At 42.0% G+C, this 15,987-nt stretch overlaps 2 protein-coding genes across 2 annotated transcripts; one reads left to right on the forward strand and one right to left on the reverse strand.

Moving 5' to 3' along the window:
• Positions 1–2,470: 2,470 nt before the first annotated feature.
• Positions 2,471–8,190, reverse strand: CIB1 (calcium and integrin binding 1). Its single transcript, XM_072399137.1, has 5 exons — positions 8,050–8,190; positions 7,440–7,474; positions 4,280–4,382; positions 2,850–3,098; positions 2,471–2,563 (listed from the first exon to the last, which is right to left on the reverse strand). The coding sequence occupies exons 1-5, from the start codon at positions 8,098–8,100 to the stop codon at positions 2,471–2,473; spliced, it is 531 nt and encodes a 176-aa protein (XP_072255238.1). The 5' UTR covers positions 8,101–8,190.
• Positions 8,191–8,870: 680 nt separating this feature from the next.
• GDPGP1 (GDP-D-glucose phosphorylase 1) lies at positions 8,871–13,746 on the forward strand. Its single transcript, XM_072402744.1, has 2 exons — positions 8,871–8,911; positions 12,182–13,746. The coding sequence occupies exon 2, from the start codon at positions 12,219–12,221 to the stop codon at positions 13,380–13,382; it is 1,164 nt and encodes a 387-aa protein (XP_072258845.1). The 5' UTR covers positions 8,871–8,911; positions 12,182–12,218; the 3' UTR covers positions 13,383–13,746.
• The last annotated feature ends 2,241 nt before the right edge of the window (positions 13,747–15,987 follow it).

The raw sequence follows: 15,987 nt of genomic DNA on the forward strand, positions 1-15,987 counted from the left end.
TGTCCCTCAAAGGAGCTCGCAATCTAACGTCCCTACCATAGTCATATGTCTTTAATGCAGTCTAAGGTAAATTTTTTTGGAAAGCAAATAAACTTAGCTGCATGTTTTTGTAATGTGGGAGGAGACTGGAGTACCTGGAGGAAACCCAGGCAAACACGGGGAAAACTTGCAAACTCCATGCAGATGGTGTCCTGGCCATGATTCAAACCTGGGACCTAGTGCTGCAAAGGCCAGAGTGCTAACCACTGAGCCACTGTGCTGCCTATGAAAACACATTAGGTAGCAAACAATAAAAAGGATCTGCGGAGAAGTCTGTATACATAACAAATACAACTAATGACACAGGAGAAGAAGAGGCCTTTGCACCAATACAATCTGATACCTACATATGTCCTATAGCTGTCATAATAAACCACAACAGTAGACAAATCTGTTTAAATCACGGTGGTAAAGTCTTCCTTCACTACGCACACAATAAGTTTCAGTTTTACAATTATAGAAACAAAGTCATTCTGGAAAATCCAGTCCGCAACTTAAGTAGACCGACCACTGGGAGATGATGGAAGCTGCTATTGCTGAACTTTGTCTAAGATGCTAATTGTCTGGTTGTAAAGTTGATCTTTTAGTTTCATTAGTCCCAGCCACACCTAAAATAAGCATGCAGATAACTGGGTAACAAGTTGTGCTGTAATTAGCCGACCGTCTGAGCTGCATCATCATTCTGGTTCAGCGAGTAAGAAGATACAAAAGGCTGAGGATCAGAACACCAACCAAGCAAGCTCTATATCAAAGAACCCGGTCAAAAATTTCAGCTTACACAATGTCCAACTTTTTAAGCTGGGTGGGAAGAAATTGTAGGTGGGTGGGCGCCCTGTATAGTGTCCCATATCTTTAGTAACCACCCAAAAACAGCCAGGTGGTTACAGAAAAGTGCCGGGTATATAGTAGTAAGTGGGCATATATTACCGCTTACTACTGCTTACATATGGTGGCGGAATTAGTTAATATTATTCACATGGAGAACATGTCAGTAACACATTTCCTACCTTCCTTCCCCACCCCTCCATGATCTTCTGATTTGGACTTCATACTCCTCTGCTCCATTACGTATGCGAAAGGGGTTTTGACATTTACAGACAAAAGCTTAGAAAGCGAGTAACATGTTTTGAGATTTCAGTGCACAGGCAGTTACAATGGCAAATGATTTCTGGTAAGATTCCTGGGTCCCAGGTTCGAATCTTGGCCAGTACACTATCTGCATGGAGTTTGCATGTTCTCCCCATGTTTGTGTGGGTTTCCTCCAGGTACTCTGGTTTTTTGGCCTCCCCCAAAATTGAACTTAGACTGTATTAAAGGCATACGTCTATGGTAGGGACATTAGATTGTGAGCACTTTTGATGGACAGCTAGTGACATGACTATGGACTTTGTACAGCGCTGTGTAATATGTCGGTACTATATAAATATTATGTAATAATAAACCATTTTTGTTCCTGGGTTTAGTTCTCTTCTACACTGAAAATGGCCTGTGTGAAATGTATAGGTTTCAAAGGTATTCCAATAATGAGTGAAGATTGCAGTATTACCCAAAACACAAAATATGCAAACTTGTTTTTAAAACTAGTGTGCTGACAATTTTACAACATTGTTGATGTAAAGCAAACCAAATGAAGACCCCCTCATACATAGGAAGAGTAGTTTAGGGACATAAACACGGGAAATATAAATGTAAAAGATACACTTTCATTAGCATGGTCAAATGCATTTGACTGTAGATACAGGACTGAAAAGTTTAACAGAGGTTCCTATTCTATGGTCTCTGATTATATTTTGTTGGCAATTCTACCATAGGTTGCTGTGTATTTCAATACAAGATATAGGTCTGTGTAGATCTGTGGGGGGTATTGATGTCCTGATATTGGGGTGCTCTGCCCATTATTTAGAAGACTAATATAGTATTTGGATGCAATATAGAAGACGTTTGGGTGCCCCTGACCAGGTAAAAAACAGATGATAATACATTGGATGAATTTTATATATTAGTGACTTGTGGTGAAGCGGATTTGTTTCTGTGAAAAGCGTATTACTTGTTCAGGTCAAATTTGTTGGTACAAGTTATAGGACCTTTTATTGTTGTATTTTGGAGAAATACAAGCCCAAAAGGGTTCTGTTCATTTTAAATGTTTTTTTTTTCATTTATTTTAATATATATGCTAAAAAAAAGTGTATCTTTGACATATTTCATGTGTTTATGTCCCTCCCCTAAACTACTTATCCTATGTATGGGGGGGTCCGGACGACGAGCGCTGTACACACGCCAGGTTCTCATCCGATATCAGCCCTGAGGCAATTATCAGACGAGAATCATCTGAGGTGTGTACGTAGCCTGTATGTCGTATATGTTGTTGATGTAAAGCTCACCACTGAAAAGACCAACCTAATTCATCTCATTAACATTCAATATGAAATGCTCACCTGACGAAGTCTGGTGATCTGGAGACAACATGCTGGAATTCAGAATGGTTTATGGTGCCATCTTTGTCAATGTCGGATTCTTCAAGGATCTGGTAAAGAATAAAACAAAAACTTACAATTAACCTGCTGGTTTGATTCTAGAGTCAGGACTCATCCACAACACAAGGTATGGTGTGCTGTGTGAATGCCTTCCATACATTCCAATGCATTGTTGAAATGTATTTCTGTTCCCCCATGTACTTCTATGCCCTGCAGCTTGTTGCAGGTCAAAACAATGTGCAACAATGCCATATGTCCTACTTTGTTTTTCAGTGCAATCCAAAAGAGTTTATTTAGATAAACTTAAAATTATATTAGGAGGCTACCTTGCACAACACTGCTGGTGGGACCAAGTCCTTTAGGGGAAAATGGGATACTAGGAGGAAACTCATAACTGCCAAAGGGATGCAAATGTGTTTTATTAGGATAAGATTCTTGGAGGTGTATATATTGAGATTTAATTTCAAGGGTGGCAGATTCACTGAACGCACTTAGCATGTCGAGGAAATCTTCAAATGACATGCTGTCATCGCCATGTTTTGAAGTGGAGAAGACGTGACATATGCGATGCTTGAAGGGGTTTGCCTGCAAAGAGTAAAGAGAATTACTTGACATGAAGTCCTCTCCTCCTTCTGTGTCACGGTCTGTTTCTGTCTGTCATTTCCAACCCCTATTTAATATACAGCGGTGGGTAGTATGTTGGAACTATATCAATAGTGTTTAATATTATTCTATATACGTTGCAAGATAATATGTAAATAACCTTCAAACGATGAGGCTTATTTATAAAGCACATATATAAGTACAGTGATGCACTTTACAAAGGAGTTAAGTTTGCCATAGGACTGAAGCCCAATTCACTTCAATAAATGGTCAGCACTTTACTCCAATGCTAGGAAGAGCTCCACACCAAATTTCTATGCTTCTATGTAAACTTTTTTGATACTCTTTATTTTGCTTCATCCTTATAGACCTGCAGTATTGATTTTCAGCAGAAAGATGCTGCATATGAGATCTGGAATATTAGATACAACAATGGTCCCCAAACCCCGTGCCGGTGCATGGCAGGCGAGTTGAGGGCCACAGATGACAGGAAGCAGAAGCGCAGGCAGCCCTCCTTACACTGCTCTAAGGCTTGGGACAGTGTGACAGTAGGAGCGCAACAAGCGGCTCTCGTCACACTGCTTACACAGGAGCTGCTGAGAATGGCAGAGCAATGTAAGGCTTACACTTCTCTGCCATTCCCAGCAGCTCTGCAAACACGGCAGCTCCTTCATCACATTCTCAGCTAGTGTGCTGACAGGAGGCTGAGCTCCTGAGAATAGCAGAGTAGTGTAAGCTGTTCATATACCGGGCCTCAGCAAAAATTTTATGTTACCGGGCCCTGCTGTCAGAAAGGTCAGGGACCAGTGCGATACAACCCCAATAAAACTCCAAAATGTGGAGAAAAGCTCCATGTCACTCCACAAAGGTAAGCAGATTTTAGAAAGGACAAATGCCCAACAGTTAGTATTGGAAATGAATAATATTATATACTGGCATGTTTTTTTATTAATATTAAACAGGATTTATAAAGGACCAACATATTATTCAGTTATGCAATAAATAGAGGTTGCAAATGACAGACAGATACAGACAGTGACACAGGAGGAGGAAAGGATCCTACCCAGAAGAACCTAATCTGTTTAGTACATTGTTTAATATTCAAAATGACAAATATATGAGCAGAGTCTTGGATGGATCAGACAATGTGCGTCAACCAATACCTTTAATTCTGGCAGCGTTAGAAACCTATCCTTCGGCACCCGCACTGCTTCTATGCTGTTACGGCTTTCTTTCGGTAGCAGTTCGCCATATCTTTTGTAAGCCCTAAAAGGAAATGATGAAAAGCATTAGAGTATGTGTGTGGCACTAAAACTCCCAGCAGGTGAAATAATGCAACACAGAAAAGCACACAGCCTAACTGATCAGATATAAAACGAACAAATCAGTGCAGTTCTGTGATCATTATTACTTCAGTTTCCCTAAATACAAGCAGTGTCAGTTCCTAAGTTTTACCAGATATCAGCCTCTTACACTTCCTGAACTGTACAACAATGCTTTAGGCTACGTACACACCTCAGATGGTTCTCGTCCGATAGTTGCCTCAGGGCTGATATCAGACAAGAATCTGGCGTCGTCATTCAAGGATCTGTCCTGGCGGATCCACGGACTACGAACGATCGTAATAAAAGTGAAAGAGGGAGAGCACAGCAGGGTGTCGCTCTGTCGTTCTGCCCCCTACCCTCACCATAGAGCAGAATAGTCCTGTATGTACACTCTCGTTGAGTCTTTTGATGTTGGAAAGCAACGTAAAAGATCCTTTCCAACGACAATTGTTGAGTGTGTGTACGTAGCCTAACTCCCATCATCCTAGCCATTCAAGGTTATTTTTATTAAACAGTATTTCTATAGCGCCAACATATTACGCAGCGCTGTACAATTAGTAGAGGTTACAAATGACAGACAGATACAGACAGTGACATAGGAGAAGGAAAGGACCCTGCCCTGAGGAGCTTACAATCTAAGAGGAAGGGGAAGTAGCACACAATAGGAGGAGGAAATGGATTGGTGGGTTCTGCCGACTGCTGGTCCCAAAAATACAAGATCCATGAATATCATTAATGCTCAGCATCAGAACCTTTTGAGTAACTTTTCTGCAGCCAGTAATTTTATCTGTTGACAATGGCAACCTACATATTGCTCTTGACAGGTGCACTTTTTTTTAACCACCTGAGCGTTACACTGAGGTCTAGATTTCTGTACCAAAAGTCATCCACTGTTTTTCATGAAATTTTTTTTTTTCGACGACCGACGGAGGACGACGCTGGAACACGAACACGACGCTGGATGAGCACAGCGGGACCAGGTAAGTAAGGATGGGGAAAAAACTCGGGGTTAACCATCGTAGCCATTTTTTTTTTGCCCGTACGAAGGTCGGGCTTAACGGCAAGGAGGTTAATGATCCAGTTCTTGTTTGTCATGACTTCAACATTACATACCGCACAGTTTGTATTACTAGATATTCCTTCCCTCCCTTCTGCTGCATAATACCCTGATGAGGGTTTTGCTACAGCAAATAATTCCTATAGAGCAGACTGTCCAAGCTTTTTTCTTAACATGGGGGAACCCCTGAAATATTTTAAAGGTCTTAGGGAACCCCCTGACAGTTACAACATTATCCACAGCTCACAATATATTAGTGTGGTGGTCAGTGGGATGAATGTCTCTTACATTGCTGGCCAGTGGGAAGAATGTCACCCTTACTGATAGCCAAAAAGATCGTTGATGTCACTTAAACTGCCCTGAGAGGTACAAATTGCTTATTGTTTAGAGAACCCACAGCAACCTCTGGAGTAACCTTAGTTGGGAAACACAGCTATAGAATCTACGCATATGTTATGACTGCCCTCTAGTGGCTACAAACCAATCTGCCTAGGCAGGACTCCGTTAACATAAAACTTTGTACACGAGCTGCTATTGCTAATCATACTGGGAAAATAAACTAATTAAATATTAAAGTACAGTCATAAAAGAAAGCATTCCAAGCTCTAAGCCCCTCCTGTCATTTAGTTGCTACTTTAAAGAGTTCTCTCTAATAAACACAACAGACAGAGCTTCCTTGATGGAGGCGAGCCAGCCTTGTGATTTTTAAAATATTGGCCAGCAGAAATACCATGCTAATGGGTTTAGAGATGATATGCGATATGAAAAAAGGGCTGTGTCTAACCACAAAATGCATCAGGATATACACACCAGTAGTTCTGGTAAAAACAGTTGCTCTTTGCATTGGAGAGGTAATAACTACTGATGCATGGGAAGATTGTAAGCTCTTCGGGGCAGGGTCCTCTCCTCCTCCTGTGTCACCGTCTGTATCTGTCTGTCATTTGCAACCCCTATTTATTGTACAGCGCTGCGTAATATGTTGGCGCTATATAAATCTTGTTTATTAATAATAATGAGAAGTGGGGTGTTGCTTAATATTTAGTGCCCTCTACTGGCAACAAACAGAATTATCCCTCACATGTACCTAGAGTATAAGGGCAGCTCTGTATTTTACGAGTTTTGTCTGTTCACAAATCTGACTGTTGCTGTAGTACCTCCAGGTCAGTAAATAAAGAACACCCTGCACTGCGCCAATATACAAATAGCTGGGCACAATGCAGGAATGCAGCTCACAGCATTGGTGGCTACAGGATGAGCGGGCATGTGAAAGATCCAAGCCTGCAGGAATGAGAGGAAGTAAAGCATATAAAGGGTCCAACCCTGCAGCAAAGGGAGGGTGAGGAGCAGGTGAATGATCCACACATACAAGAAAGGGAAGCAGCAGAGCCAGCATTCACAGCTACATTCACCTATTACATTCTGTTACTCATGTGTTATCAATATTCCCTGACTAATGAGAAGAAGAGCTCACACTCTATTATCCTTGGCACACAGCCTTATATCCTTATAGACTGTAAGCTCTTCTGCCTTCTGTAAGCCCCCCACCCCCGGGTTATACCCTAACAGATCGAAAGCTCTTCAACCTTCTATAGCCCCCAATATATCCTAATAGATTGTAAGCTCTTCTGCATCCTTTCTTATGCCCCAAGAAATTAAAAGCTCTTCATCCTTTTATATCCCCCCTTATACCCCAATAGATTGCAAGCTCTTCATCCTTCTATATCCCCTTTTATTCTAATAGATTGTAAGCCCTTCTACCTAATGCATCCTCCCTTATACCCCAATAGACTGCAAGCTCTTCATCCTTCTATATCCCCTTGTATCTTAATAGATTGTAAGCTCTGCTGCTCCAGTATTTTCACAATCATAATATTAATTTGTACATTTGACATTTATATATAAGAATTGGAATAAGAATTCCCCGATGTTCTGGGTACTCACAGTAATATTTCCTGTTTGGTGAGGTAAGTCAGCTCCTAAAAACACAAAAATAAAATCAGATTAATAAAATAAAGCAACAAAAATTCCTGTGCCAATCACCAGCAATTACTGGATGGGAGACACAGGCACAACAAGTTACCCTTTGTAGATTGGGGGAACCCACGGAGGCAGATTGGTAATGGGTTAGAACCCCAGACACAAACTATGAACAAAAATCAAAACTTTTATGGTTGCCATGAGAACGGGGCAGAGAATAATATCCAGCAGGGACACCCGTTAAATGTTTATTATGTGGAAATTTCTACTGACTTCCTGTCGTGTCTCAAAGTAAGGAAATAAAGAGAAATTCCCCCAATAGGGGACAAGAATAGAAGCAAATACCAAACCCTGCCAGTAGGAGGCACCCCACATCCCAATGTACACAGATCTATGATTGCTATGTTTTTCCTGTTTCTGGCCAGTGACTCCAAGCAATGGAAAGTATCAGCATAGCAGCCAGTCAGGTGGCATTTTCATGTCAAAATATGACAGGTTCGCTTTACACCACAAACTAAGGGGATTGGTTGTCCGCCCAGCACCTCCTGGCACCTCTCCCCCTCCCCCCAGGTACCTGGTACTCATTGATCAGTTGTTTGGACAGCTGGCTGGATGAGCCTCCCATGCTGAACACCCCGACCGATCCTCACACAGCAACTTCTCCCGACTCCTACAACTTTCTGTAACAACTTCCGCGTGTGACGTCACCGTTTCTGGGGGAACAACTAATTTGCATCTCTTGAGTGACTCCGCCCAAAAAAGCGTGGTTTGGGTTAAGTGAGGAGACTGGGAGTATACAGGGTTTCTATGGAATAAAGATATTTGCATGTCCATGTCACTCCTCCTCTAAGAGGGGTGGTTTCGGTTTAATGACGGAATATTTGCATGCCCATGTGGCTTTGGTTCATAGAAAGAATATAGACTGGGCGTGTACTGTGTGTGTCTATGAGCGGACACAAGTTTATTTGCATATCTAAGTGACTCCGCCCTAAAGTGAGTGTGGCTTTGGCTAGTTATAAAGGTTCTGTATTTCCTCGTACGAGTTTAGTCTGTTTAATTTGCATGCTCCGCCCCAAAGAAGGCGTGGTTTTGGCGCTGTATCCCATTGCTCTGTGCGGTATATACGTAAAAACTAGCCATGTGGAGGTAGCAACCATTAAGCATAATGGTGTGGGGTGATGATTATAAACACTGTGTAATAAACGTAAACAAAATGTGTTATTATTACAAAAAGTCCATCTTCATTTTCTTTCTATGTGGTTTAGAAGGAACAAATTATAGTCGTGTGAATGGTCATGTGTTTTTCATGACTAATTCAGTATGGATCTTGCCATCCCCCCTTGTTTAGTGTTGGTATATTCCTACCCGGAAGTAAGCTGTAGGAACACTGCAGCTGTATGATATGAATGGTGAGCTGCCATTGTCACAGCACACAGGTAGGTCAGTGTTATATTTATTGCTCGCTGCAGACCCAAACCATATTGTATATAGTGTTCAGAGCTTTACTTCTTTTACACAATGATAAATATTTTTATTTCTCATATATCTGTTGCAAGCATGGGTGAAGTTTGAGATTGCTGCAATTATAAAACTAACTTTAGGTGTTGCTGCTCATTAGGTTCAATGTTTACTTTATTAAACGCTTTGTAAATGGTGGTTCCTAAGGTCAATACCACTCCTAATAATTAGCAATCATGCTCATTGCCAGCATTGGAGCGCCCCTAGTGGTCAGGGTATATAGCAGGCAATGTTCCTATCTTTAACAACCACCAATATGGGAATTGTATTTGCTATTTACATTAGCAACCCTACCTCTTTCTGGTTACTAATGTCCACAGGCAGCTTTATTATGGGCTGCTGGTGGTTAGCGGTGATACTGGTATTGGAACTGGTTTCAAGGATTCAAAAAGTATGTGTCACGTTTAGGGGGGACAGGGCCACTAGGGGCGCTACAGCTTGCACAAAAGTGGTGTGAGCCCTGAGAAGGGCTTAGGTCTAAGTGCCACCACGACTTCTCCAGAGCCTCTAGTGGTGAGGATGTTGCACTGCTGGTTACCGCCAGGTTGTGGTCCTTGGGCACACCAGAGTGGGCAGGAAGATACACGCTACCAAATCACAAGGTAGAAGAATTGTCAAGGCAGGCAGCAAGCAAAGAGGTCAGGTCACAAGCCAGGGATCCAAGAAATAGACGCAGCGCTCAACCGAGAAATTTTTTCAAGCAGGATGGGAAGAAGTTTTAGGCGGGTGGCAGCCCCTGTATTATGACCCAACTCATCAGTAACTACCCAAAAACAGCCAGGTGGTTACTGAAAAGTGCCGGGTGGTGCACCCGGCTAAAAGGGGCTGGGGAGAACACTGCACAAGTGACACAGGGGCCACCGCAGACCCAGAGAACACAAGAGACACTGGAAACAACAGAAGGCACAGGTGACACAGGAATGTCCACAGACAGGGAGGAACACTGGAACAGCACAAGGGAATGGGCTGGAAGCAACAGAATGGGCAACAAGGGGTTCACATAGTAGCGGAACAGAGGAAACACTGAAGAGTGGCGACAGGTTGTACGAACACTGAGTGCTGTGTCTGAGCTAGCTAAAAAGCCAGGGATGATTAAGAGGCTCTTCTCTGATTGGATGGCGGGTTGGGGGAAACTGATAAAGCTTGGTAGCGTAGGCATGCCCAGAGTCAGAGCTGTCCGCATGCGCAGAAAAGAGATGCCTGCGCTTTGGTGAGAAAGAGGTAAGTCTTTCAAAGCGGAACTAAATCCATGCAGCTCACTAATCGTTTCCTATTGCAGGGTGCCGCCACCTAGCTTTTCATCTTCTTCCCAGAAACAGTCTTCGTCCATTTTCAGTGGCAGGGCTGGGATAACGTAACTCCCGCGCAGGTGTTCATTTATCTTCTGCGTATGCCAGGATTGCACATGCGCAGCTCAGCTTTGTCTCATTTGCCAAGAATAATCAGGCTGGTAAGCCGTGTTATTGCAGAAGGATCATCACTTGTCACTTCATGCGCTAACCACCTGCCTGATCCTTTAGTTTGTAAAGTTTTTAGTTTCAATTTAATCTAGAATAAATATTCTGACCTAGTCAGGCAACAAGCATTTTTTAGAAGGAAAAAAGGAATGGCTTCTTTAGTCATGACAGGTTTTCAACTCTATTGACCTTGTGCTTTCTAGAACAGGTTGGAAGTTGGGATAGATCACCAAAAGCTTCTCCATTTTTCCCACAAAGGTCTCTCCAAGCCTATGTGCCAGATCCTAATATATTATTTTTACACAGTATCTATATAGTGCCGACATATTACGCAGCGCTGTATAAAGTCCATAGTCATGTCACTAAAGCTACGTACACACTTCCAATTATTATCGTTGGAAAACGAACGACGAACGATCCTGCACGATATCTACAAACGATCGTATAGCACCGATCCTGCACATAGAGATAACGACACGATCGTTCGTAGATATTGTACACACAATAGATGCGATCGTTTGAACGATAGAGGAACTATGTGCACGACAGGAAAGTGAACGAACGTTCGTTCATTACGCATGCTCAGCCCATGGACGATCAACGAACGACCGTACACACGAACGATGTTCAACGATCGTCGTCCGATCCGCCGGTCCGGTCGTTCGTTTCCAACAACTTTCCTCGTTCGTCGGCGTCGTTGGTTACTTTTTTACGAACGATTTTTGGCCCAATCGATCGTTCGTCGTTCGTTTTGGACGATAAAAATTGGAAGTGTGTACGCACCTTAACTGTCCTCAGAGGAGCTCACAATCTAATGTCCCAACCATAGTCATATGTCTTTAATACAGTGGCAATTTTAGGGGGAAGCCAATTAACCTTTTTACATGTTTTTGGAATGTGGGAGGAAACCCATACAAATGCAGGGAGAGCCTGGGACCTAGCACTGCAAAGGCCAGAATGCTAACCACTGAGCCACTGTGCTCTCCTAAAGCTTCTCATCATTTAAAGTGAATGTTGTATGATGATAAGTTTTAGGAGATTTATAAGTTTCATGTAACGAAAAAAAGTTTTGTATTTTCCATATATTTGCTGTGTGCCTTTAACATCCCATTGCCCTTTGTGTTTGTTATTGTACAATGTGCCAGATCCCGCAATACCCCAGGGCACCACTAGGGACAGCGGGGGACTGGTCATTGCAGGCAGGTGAGTGGTATTGGATCAGTGGTCTTCTGCAGATTGTCAAGGTACTTGGATGGGAGATTAAGCTGATTATATCTTGCTATGGTAAGGGACAAAATAAAACACCAGGAATGGGAGGAATGGTGGGCAGTGTAAGGCAGGGCTGGAGAAAGGGACAGGTGATGTTCAATTGCAGTAATCAGTCTTACCTGCCTGATTGCTCCATGGAGCTGTCAAAATCACTGAGCTGCACATGTCTGGCACATCCAGGCTTCCTTTGTGGTTGCCAGCTCTGAATAAACTCCTGCTTGCCATCACAAGAGGGTTGTCATTCCAGCCGGGCCAATCAAGATGTTTAAGATCACAAGAAGGAAAATGATGGGGGTGTCATGCAATGGAACAGGGACAGATGAGTATTACAGGGTTCAGTTCCACCTTAAGGTAACCCTTGCCCATGCATTCTTTTCAATTTTCTTTTTTCTGAGTTTAAAGATTTCACAATACGTTTCACCCACAGAACAGAATTCACCAAAACTCTTTTGATCTTTCCAGGCAATCAAAGCATATTTACAGAGGAAGGTTTCTAAACATGGAGCTGAAATGCACATCAAGTCCCAACGGAATACCCTTGGAAGAATATAAATATTCCAACGCGGATTTTATCATTCCGGGCATCACCTGGAGGAAAAGAAGAGAATATAAAGACAATCTCAATTTCCTGTCTGCATTTGATAAAAGCTTGAGATATAAATGGGCAGAGAAAATGGAGCAGGGGCTCTTCCGCTACCCACTGCGGAGCCTGCAGACCAGTATCTTGCCCGGGAGAGTTAAGTATGTTGCACAGCTGAACATTAAGAGAGGAATAGAGCGCAGAAAACCTCAGGACATCAGAAGCATCCAGGAGAAATTCAATCCTAGCCAATTTAATTTTAATAAAATCAAATCGGAGGAAACTTTATTTGCAATGGTTCGATCTCCACCAGGAAAGGCTGCTGAGAGTGAAGATGATGGCTTACGGATGAATAAGCATGCAGAGTCCATGTTGATAAACGGTTGGGAAAGCAGAACTCTTGTTGTGATTAACGTCAGCCCTCTGGAATTCGGTCATGTCTTATTTATTCCAGAACCTTCTCTTTGCTTGAATCAGGTCCTCATTCCAGATCTAGTGATGCTTGGAATGGAGTCCATACTTCTTAGCGGCCACCCTGGGTTCAGAGTTGGCTTTAATAGCCTGGGTGGGTTTGCTTCTGTAAACCACTTGCACTTACACGGGTTTTACCTGGACGAGGAACTTCTGCTAGAATCTGCACCCTGCAAACCTTTGTGTTCTAAGATGAGCTTCTACCTCCTGACCGACTTCCCCGCTCCTGGCTTCTTCTTTTATACAGACGGCCAGGACTTGGTGACTGTATCTCGGAGAGTATGCAGAGTCACAGACTATCTTGTAGGTAGAAACATTGCACATAATGTCTTTATAACCAGGGGTTGTGATCCAGGGAATGCAGGCTGTCCTGAGGCGAGACAAGGCATTCGTGTTGTCATCTGGGCGAGGAAGTCATGTTTTGGCTCCAAGGAGGAATCTGCTTTTAATGTTGCACTGTGTGAACTCGCAGGGCACCTACCATTCAAAAATCAAGAAGATTTTACTAATATGACAGAGGAGTCTGTTATTGGTATTATTAAAGATTATCTCTTCTCTGATGAGGAGTTCAGGATTTTATCTATGGAGTTATCTGAATATTTGATATCCTGAACTTATTTTTTTTAGTGTTCTAGGTGGCTATACATGAGTATCTTTTTGCCAGTACATTGAAATGTTAAATGTGAACTGAACTCCATGCAATTACCTAAATATACAGATGAAATATGTATTTATTTTTATTAATAATATGTATTTATGCTGTATAGCACTGACATCTTAAGTGCCAGTGTTCTTCCCAGCCCTTTTTAGCCTGGCACACCATCTGGCACTTTTCAGCAACCACCCGGGTGCTTTTGGATGGTTACTAATGAGTTGGGTCACAATACAGGGCCTACACCTGCCTAACATTTCTTCCCACCCAGCTTAAAAATAGTTTTAAAATCATGCAATGAATTGTTCTATAAAGGAGCTTATAGTGTAATGTAAAATGATCTTTTTTTTGGGGGGGGGGGGGTGGTAATAAACCCACTGGTATGTTTTGGGGAAGTGGGTACAAATCAGAATGCTGGCGGTAACCCATTGAAACACAGGAGAACAAATCCATGCATCTGGCTAAAATTCAAATCTGGGACCCCAGTGCTCCATGGTGAGAGTGCCATATGAGAGAACTCCCTACCTACCATAACAATTTACACAGCACAGCCAAATAGATGACACCACCTGGAGGTTAGAAATACTACAATTTTCCCTCGCCAACCCTAGCATACTGACAATAAAGTGACAGAGCAGCAGAAAAGTAATAAGCTCTTCCCCCTGCTCTCTTTTCATTGTCAATGTATTTGCATGCAGCACATCTGCTTGTTTCCAAGCCCTGCTACAACCAATCCTACTCCCAGTGCTGTTGTATAGTGGAGTACAAGGGGGGAGACTCCCAACTCAAATTTAGGTACTGGCACTAGCTGCATACAAATAATATTTACAGTCATGGGCAAAAATATTGGCACCCTTGCACTTATGTCCGAAAATGCACAACTTCTCCCAGAAAATTACGAATGCTTTGGTATTGTCCCATATTGTATTGTATTGTCTCTTTTTGTTCTCCAGTTTTTTTTGTGTTCTTCCAGGACTAACAAAAGAAAAAAACACGACAATACCAAAGCATTTGTAATTGCAACAATTTTCTGGGAGAAGTGGTGCATTTTCTGACATAAATGCACAAGTGTAATTTATTGACTGTCTTTGATAATGACTGTATTTATTGTTTTTCCATACATATTTATTAATGTTATTACTATTTTTATTATTAAACAGTATTTATACAGCATCAACATATTATGCAACTATGTACAATAAGTAAGGGTTGCAAAGGACAGACAGATACAGACAGTGACACAGAAGGAGAAGATCCTGCTCCGAAGAGCTTACAATCTAAGAGGTGAGGATGCAGCATACAATAGGAGGGGGGCATAGGTATAGAATTTAGATTTTTGATCAAAGTAAATTTTTCAATAACATGTTTACTGTTACTGTGACTGGAGAACATGGACCTTTATAGGAGAATCTGGGTGATCAGCACTGGAATTGATTTCCTAATCATTTGCAATTATTGGCAATGATTTTTAATCCTGGACCCAGGTTTTCTGAATAACTCAGGTTCTCCCATGATAATCTATCCTCTCCAGTCTTGGGGAGCTTTAACAAATCAGATCCAATGTGCAGCATACTTTTAGGGAAGTAGAACCAAGGCTATGGATAAGTTAATCACAACCTACACTACCACCTGCCAACACTGAAGAGAGTTCAGATTCCAAACCCTATTGTGTAGCTGTGCAACCATCCGCACAGCCAGGAATGTCCTTATGTTTTAGTTTCCTATTAACAGATTGAGCTAGTAAAATTGCTCACAATCTTCTCATGTAGACACATAGCCTTCTACTGTAATACAGGGATGCTTGAAAACATAGTCTGGTATCTAGTGTTCTTCCTGGGTGTCACATCTGATTGACCCTATCATTGGCTGTATTCAGAAATAGCTGTAATGCAGTGTACAAGCACATTTGGCCCATGAAGCATATTCTGTCCAGCACTTTGCTTTGTTTGTATTCACTCATCAGTTTGGTTTCTATTAGAATTTGCCTAGTTCAATCTTGGCTTTAGTTGGGCTTTAATGTCCCTGCACTTCATGCTGAATAATCCCTATTTTGTCTGCTACTTACTGCAACATGTTTCCTGATCCACCTTAGCAACTGATCCAGTTTAGATTGTTATTAATAATATTAATAAACAGGATTTATATAGCCCCAACATATTACGCAGCGATGAACAATTAATAAGGATGATTTTTATCTTGTTCCCATGTTGGTTTCCTGCTGAATCTGCTCTACTTATCTGCCATTGCCTCACCTGACTTTGCCTTCCAACTCTTCCTTTGTATATTGTTGGATCTGTGTGCTTCTCCATTGCCAGCCAGGCTGCTTTGATTTTGCTGTACAGTTTTCCCTATTAGCCCTTTTGGACTATGTCTAGTTGGAGTATGTCTGCAACCTGGCATTAGCTCTGGAGATGACCAGGCTGGTATTTGCACCTTAGTTACACGAGGAGCAAATCGGACAGTGTCCAGAAACAGAGAGGGATGTATCAAAATTAAACAAGATTTAAAGTCACAATCCTCAAATTAAAGCACACAATTATTTATGATTAATACATTTTTTTGTGT

Source organism: Pyxicephalus adspersus, chromosome 2 (genome assembly GCF_032062135.1).
Source record: "Pyxicephalus adspersus chromosome 2, UCB_Pads_2.0, whole genome shotgun sequence".
NCBI lineage: Eukaryota > Metazoa > Chordata > Amphibia > Anura > Pyxicephalidae > Pyxicephalus > Pyxicephalus adspersus.

Excerpts from the sequence above, each read along its gene's own strand:
- GDPGP1 (XM_072402744.1), top strand. The coding sequence starts at position 12,219 with ATGGAGCTGAAATGCACATCAAGTCCCAACGGAATACCCTTGGAAGAA.
- CIB1 (XM_072399137.1), bottom strand. The coding sequence starts at position 8,100 with ATGGGAGGCTCATCCAGCCAGCTGTCCAAACAACTGATCAATGAGTAC. Across the intron at positions 3,099-4,279 it reads TAACGCTGCCAGAATTAAAG|GCAAACCCCTTCAAGCATCG; the intron begins GTATTGGTTGAC and ends TACTCTTTGCAG. Across the intron at positions 2,564-2,849 it reads GACTTGGTCCCACCAGCAGT|ATCCTTGAAGAATCCGACAT; the intron begins GTTGTGCAAGGT and ends ATTCTTTACCAG.